Here is a 6,157-nt window from a genome sequence, read left to right on the forward strand (position 1 = left end):
TATACTTCTCATGTTTGCACATAAGTTCAAAAATCTCACCATATACAACCTTGAAGCAGGACCCTCCCACAATATTCCTTTTCCTGTCTCTTGCTTTCATTCAAGAATCACTCTTTTACAAATAAAATACCAGCCTATCAATAATACTATCTTCTCAAATGAAGTGTGATTCACTGGGCAAAGAAAGAAGGAAACTCTGATGAAAACAAACTATCTGTGGACCTTCTACCTCGTTATTATTGTTTTACCATCTCTATTATTAAAGTAAATGTACTTGCCTTTTTGGCTATTCCTGATGTCCTCTTTTCACTGGAGTTATGTGTTATATTGTTTCACAGATGGAATAGAGAATAAAGACCTTTGGGGACTAGGATTTGATACCTAACCAAACAGCGACCTCACCTATTAGAACAAGTGTGTAATTTTATATAGGATGAAGCCACAGGTCTAGAATTCTGGGTTTTCTTCCTAACAGAGCCAAAAACAAACACTTCACTATTCTGGGTTTTAGCTTTCTTACCTATAAAATAAGCAATTGGATGGGCAATAAGTGTAAGTTTCTTATTAAGAAAACCAGTGAAAATCACTGCCATGTTAATTGAAGCTTCCCTAATACATTCCATGCTCAGCAACTCCTTCAGGTTATCATACTTAGGGCTACAAATAAGGGATGGATCAGAGTCATTATTACTTTCTTTCCCTTCATGCTGCCAGAAGCAACCATAACCAAATAACTGGAAATTGGCTGAAGTTGAAACAATTTTTTAACTTCTTACCAGGGGTTTGACTATGTCACAGGTAAGAATTTCTAACCTAGATAAGAACCCATACATCTTCTTTTTTTTTTTTGGGGGGGAAGGGTCTACAGTGTGTTCAGGGTCTCACTATTAGATCAGACTCCTAGTGATCCGCCTGTTTACAGCCTCCCAACAGCTAGGATTACAGGCGCGTGCCACCACAGCCAGTCTTAATTGCTGTCTCAGTGTACCCGGGATGCGGGCTGGCACGGCAGGCCCAGGGATTGAACGCCTGGGCCCTGCACCTGCTTGCAGGTGCTTTAATCTGCTGAGCTATTTTGGCTGGTCCTGAAAGTTCAGAAGGATTTTTTTTTTTTTTTTTTTTTTTTTTTGTGAGGGGACTGGCTCAGGATGCCTTAAGGGCAGGTCTGGTAAGGCATGAGGACCTGGGGATCGAACCACAGTATCCTGAGCCTGACTGCCTTTGCTTAAGCAGGCACTTAAACAACTGAGCTAATGGACAGGCCCAGAACCCACAGGTCATGTTGGTTGATTTCTCCTATCTCTAAAGCATTCCAAGATGTCATCAGATCATCAGATCTTTCAGTATAAAATAGTTTCTGGTAATCTGGATGTAACTAAAACAGATCACATTGCTTCTCAGTTAAGAGGGCCAAATAGATAGCACTTATTTCCTTTCTTTACAAAGCCTGCCTCTTTCCTGAGAGGAGAACTTCTATAAAATAAATAAATGCATACATTCAACACGTAAAAAAGTCAGTGACTTCTTGTTTTTGACCCTCCTGCCCACCGACTTTCTCATTACCTAGATCTATGGAAGCTTAGATGCAGAAATCTGTGTTTGTCTGAGTTATGATGAAAAGCCCTAACAATGTTATTAGATAACCGTGGTGAATTTTAATCTGATGACAGCTTGTGACCCACAAATTACTATTTAAAATTAAAATGCCCCCAAAATGAAGCTGGCAAGACAACCATAATATTAAACTTGTAATTTTCTGTGATAAAATATCTATTTGAAGCATTGTGTTAAATAAAAGTATAATTATTTATTGTATTAGAATCAAAATTAAAAACAGTCCTTTAATGCATTGCCTTATGAAATTCAAATTGGTTGTATAATCTTATCTTTTATCATTTTTGTGAATTGAGAAGTCAAAACAGAGATGGATTTGTTTAGCTTTGGTAATACAGCCTTGACAGGGCTCCAGGTATAACTTTCTCTTTTAATCAACCAAAATCTTCTATATTCTTTATTCCCAATGTTCATTTGCAATATGCTAGCATGCTCCCAATATACATCATTTTAATTTTATTTATAACTTTAAAGTTATAATCAAGATATATGCAATGTAATAGTTAAAATCGTTTGTATATTAGTTTGAAAATAACTGCCCTGAGATTGTTATTGCTCTTTCATTTATAAAGTTGGGAATTGAGACTTTTGGTGATGATTGACTCAGTGTTATCATTAAACAGTAATGTAAGTAAAACTAACCCACTATGATATATTCATCTCGTATTTTATCATTAAAGAATTTTATGTGGTAGTAAAAGGATTCATACACTGGCTTGCAAGTAAATTAAGAGTCAAATTATAGCTTTTTATTCCTAGTTTCCAGAAAATACTGAAGAACTACAGAACCTTACACCACAATTATGAGAACTAGCATTTTACTTAATTATAGCTTTAATACTCTTCGTGTATATTATTTGCTCAAAAGATTCACGATACATTAGAACAGCATTAGTTAGAATAAGCAAGTACTACATTGCACTCCCACTATTATACACATAGAAAAAAAAATTACACACTCTTTTTTTTAAAAAGGGATATTGCAAGGATTGTCACTTCCCTACCATTATTTTCACTCATTATTCCTGGAACACAGCATAGGCTCAGTCGATGTTAGCTGGAGAAGTGAACGACTATGTGACTGGAGGAGACATGAACTCAGGGAAAATGTCGAGTCTCTGGTTGCTACAGGACTACCACATGGACAACTGCTGTCGCAGCAGGGCTCCTAAAATCTCCCTGCTATGTTTTGTTTTGGTTCAGTGTGTGTGTAAAAGCCAAAAAAAAAAAAAAAAAAGATTCAGCCCGGCAAGTGTATAGAAGTCATGTGTATTAAGAAACCTAGTTTGGTAATGACATTGAACATAAATTTCCCAGATTCTTCCTGAGGTTTGCTTCCTCATGAGTCTTGATATTGGGTTTGGAGTTAAAGCTATTTATACTTGAGAGCAGTCTTGCTCTCACTATTCGCTAGACCTTATGAAATATGTCCCGGAGACAGTGTCTACCCCAGGGTTGTCAGCTTCGAAAACTGATTAGGTTCACCTTTTGCCAGAGGGCGCTGACCGTGGTGCTGAAAGAGAAAACTCCTATTGGGAGTCTTTCCCCCCACTTGCTGGTTTAGAATATTCAAGGGACAAGAGCAGGGACCAGAGGAGCCTGGAGCAGCATCGTGAATGCGAATCATGCATTTTGATCTCTGGTGTGGAGATGTATGCTGTCCACCAGGGTACAGCCTGTGCATCGCTGTGAGCACTCGCTACAGCGAGAGACCTAATGAATGTAAACGCTGCAGCTGAAAAGATTCCATCTAGCAGGATGTCTTGTCTCTCTGCTGAAAAACTGGCAGTCAAGTGCATAGCCTAGAAACAGAAGCAGAGAGGACAGACGCAGCGGGGAGGGGGGGGGGGAGGCAGGCAAACCTGTATTCATACTGAAAATAGTCACTATTCGTACAAGGAGAAGAAAATTAAAGGCTGATTTTAGCTTAAGTTGTCAGCTTCCGCCTTCCAACAGGTGTATTCTCTCCCCCTTCCCTCACATGAACTGCCTTGTTTTTGCCAGTCTGAAGCTTTCCCCCCTTCATTTCTGTCCCAGGCAGGCTGTTCTAGAGCCCCGAAGCATGTGCGGTTTTCCGTCTCATCCACACAGCTCTTAGCTCTGCGCCCCGCAACCCCTTACCTGCAGCGTGAAGATTAAGAAGCAGGCACAGCGCAGGGAAGCCGACCGCTCTCCGCATAGCGTCCACACTGAGAGGTGGAGCAGCAACTCCGCCACGACCCCACTTCAGGCAAAGTGCCCAGAGGACGAGCCACTGCCCAGGGTCCTGTGGTCTCCAAATTCTCGCAGGTCCTCCGCTGGGGTTTGCAGAGCAGTCGGTCCGTGGCACCAACAGAACCAGCACCAGCTTTCTCTCCCTGAGAGATGGAGGGAGGAAGAAGCGTAGGGGGCGGCGGGCGAGGGGGACCGGAGCGGGCGGGGGCGAGAAGCTCTGTGGTCGCCAAGGCTCGGCCTTCGGGAAGCCCCGCAGCGCAGCGGTGACGTGCGGGGACCCGCGCCAGCCCCGAGCCAGGCAGTGCAGCCCAGCAGCAGCCAGACGCGCCGCGGCTACTGAGCATGCTCAGCGCCGGCCCTCCCGCGGCCCTGGAGTTTCAAATTGAAATTCCACCTCTCCGGGTCCTAGCGACGGCTGGAGGGGTGCAATCTCCACCGCAGGGGACAGCTTGGGGAGGTGATTTGGAACGGAGAGTTGTCACTTTGGGGATGGTATGGACTGCAGTAGAATAGATAGGGGCAGGAACACACAAACCAGAGGAGGGAGCTAAAGATTCAGGTGAGAGATCCACCCCTTCCTTCTCCGAGTCTTGATTCACAAGAAGACTGAATTCCCTGCTGGAAGTAGATGTGGGCCCACAGACCAGCTTCCCAAGACTGGTCTGCAGCAAAGTAGGCAAGCTGAGCATTCTCGAAAGATTGGGGAAGTGTTCCAGGGGCAGTGGGTTTGTTGTGAGCAGCAACCATGCAGCCTGTGGGTGTCTGCTTCAGTACCCGTGGCTCCCTGTTTTGTTTCTGTGTTTTCCTTCTCTCTAGCTTGGTACTTACATATTTAAACTTTCTCTAAAATGAAGCCCAAAATTTTATGACCACAGTGACAGAAGTGAGGCCAAATGCGGTTAGGCTCGTGGAATCTGTCTATATCGCTGAAGCAATAGTAGGGACCACTTCGCTTCATGGAAATAACTATATGTAGTCACCATTTTTCCTGCTTCCCATGTCTTGGCTCGTCTAGTCCAGCTCTGTGTCTTCAGGGAAGCCATTATGGTCTTCATAACATACATGCTTTTTAAGCTGCCATCTATGCCTTTGTGGTGTGGTGATCCTTACTGATGTAGTCACTAATTACTCCCAGCCAAGAAGTCCCTCAAGCAGACTTCTCTCTTTTGACAATTCTGGGACCACAGATTCTGCTGCCATTTCCTTAATTGCCCCCGCTTGCAACAGGACCCCACTAAGATGTGCCAACGTCTAACTTTGGTCTCATTTTTCCAGAAAGTTCTGAGCTACTATAGATTATAGGGATCTTTCTCTTCCACAACGTTTTCCTTCAGGTGGTTCATGTGTCTGTGGCACATTGCACACCTGAAGCCTCCTTCAGAACGTCTGCTCCCTGCACTAATTCAAGTTGGATAAAGCGCTTCTGGCCAAATAAGAGGCACTAATAATGAAATACATACCTCATTCAGTGCTTCCTTTCTCTATCTTCTGAGAATTGGGACAGCTAATGGGAAATAGACTCCCTGGCAGAGCTTAAATTAGGCAGAATTTCACAGGAGCTGAGAGCTCAGGCTGTAGCAGTTATTTCTTTTATGATGGATTTCACATGCAGCTCTGAGAGACAAGCTAGGGATGTACTCTAACAAGCAGAAGAAAAGAAGGATCAGGCAGATTTTTTTGAGTACTTTCAAAGGTCTCCACTGTTAAATAAATGGGTATATATGCATCTTCACTCTCAATACCTTCTCCACTTTTCCCCTTGGGTGCAGCAGGCTCTATTTCTTGATATTACCTTTTCATTTTGAACAGGCTTTAACTGCAGCTATTTCCCTTAATTCAGATTTGCTTTTCTTCAGTTTCTTCTTTCCTATATCATGTTCAAATATTCAAAAGAATTAAACTAAATCAGTTGTTTGTTGCCTATCCTAACTCCTCCTTCACCAATGCAATTTGACTTCCACAAAGACAGACTAGACAACTTCATTTACTGACTATCCCAGCTGCCTGTCACAGTTGTGGCCAACCTATGGCACACGTGCTGCAGTGGACATGCAAGCCAAGGTGCCCCGGCATCTCTGCAGCAGCCTACCATTGGCTATTTAGGTTTAATCTCAGGGCTGTTGGCACTTTGCAATAATTAATTGGGTTTTGGGTTGCAGCTTGGGTACCTAGTCTTTAAAAGGTTCACCATCACCAGCCTTGAGCAATCCTGGACACAGTATGTATTCTTAACAGTGAATAAATGAAAAGCAACTGTTGGATCAAACTGGCAATTAACCGGGCTAATCAAAATTCTCATTGAATAGGAGATAATATATTTAACTGTACT

The 6,157-nt window shown here is 42.9% G+C and overlaps 1 protein-coding gene across 1 annotated transcript in view; it reads right to left on the minus strand.

The window, feature by feature from the left end:
• The window catches only part of Ptprr (protein tyrosine phosphatase, receptor type R), a 299,949-nt gene extending 296,156 nt beyond the window's left edge, over positions 1-3,793 (minus strand). Inside the window, exon 1 of the mRNA XM_004632168.2 lies at positions 3,736-3,793. Within this exon, the coding sequence (XP_004632225.1) occupies positions 3,736-3,793 (58 nt within the window). The remainder of the gene's footprint in view (positions 1-3,735) is intronic.
• Positions 3,794-6,157: the final 2,364 nt, after the last annotated feature.

Source organism: Octodon degus, unplaced genomic scaffold (assembly GCF_000260255.1).
Source record: "Octodon degus isolate 3935 unplaced genomic scaffold, OctDeg1.0 scaffold00047, whole genome shotgun sequence".
Lineage (NCBI taxonomy): Eukaryota > Metazoa > Chordata > Mammalia > Rodentia > Octodontidae > Octodon > Octodon degus.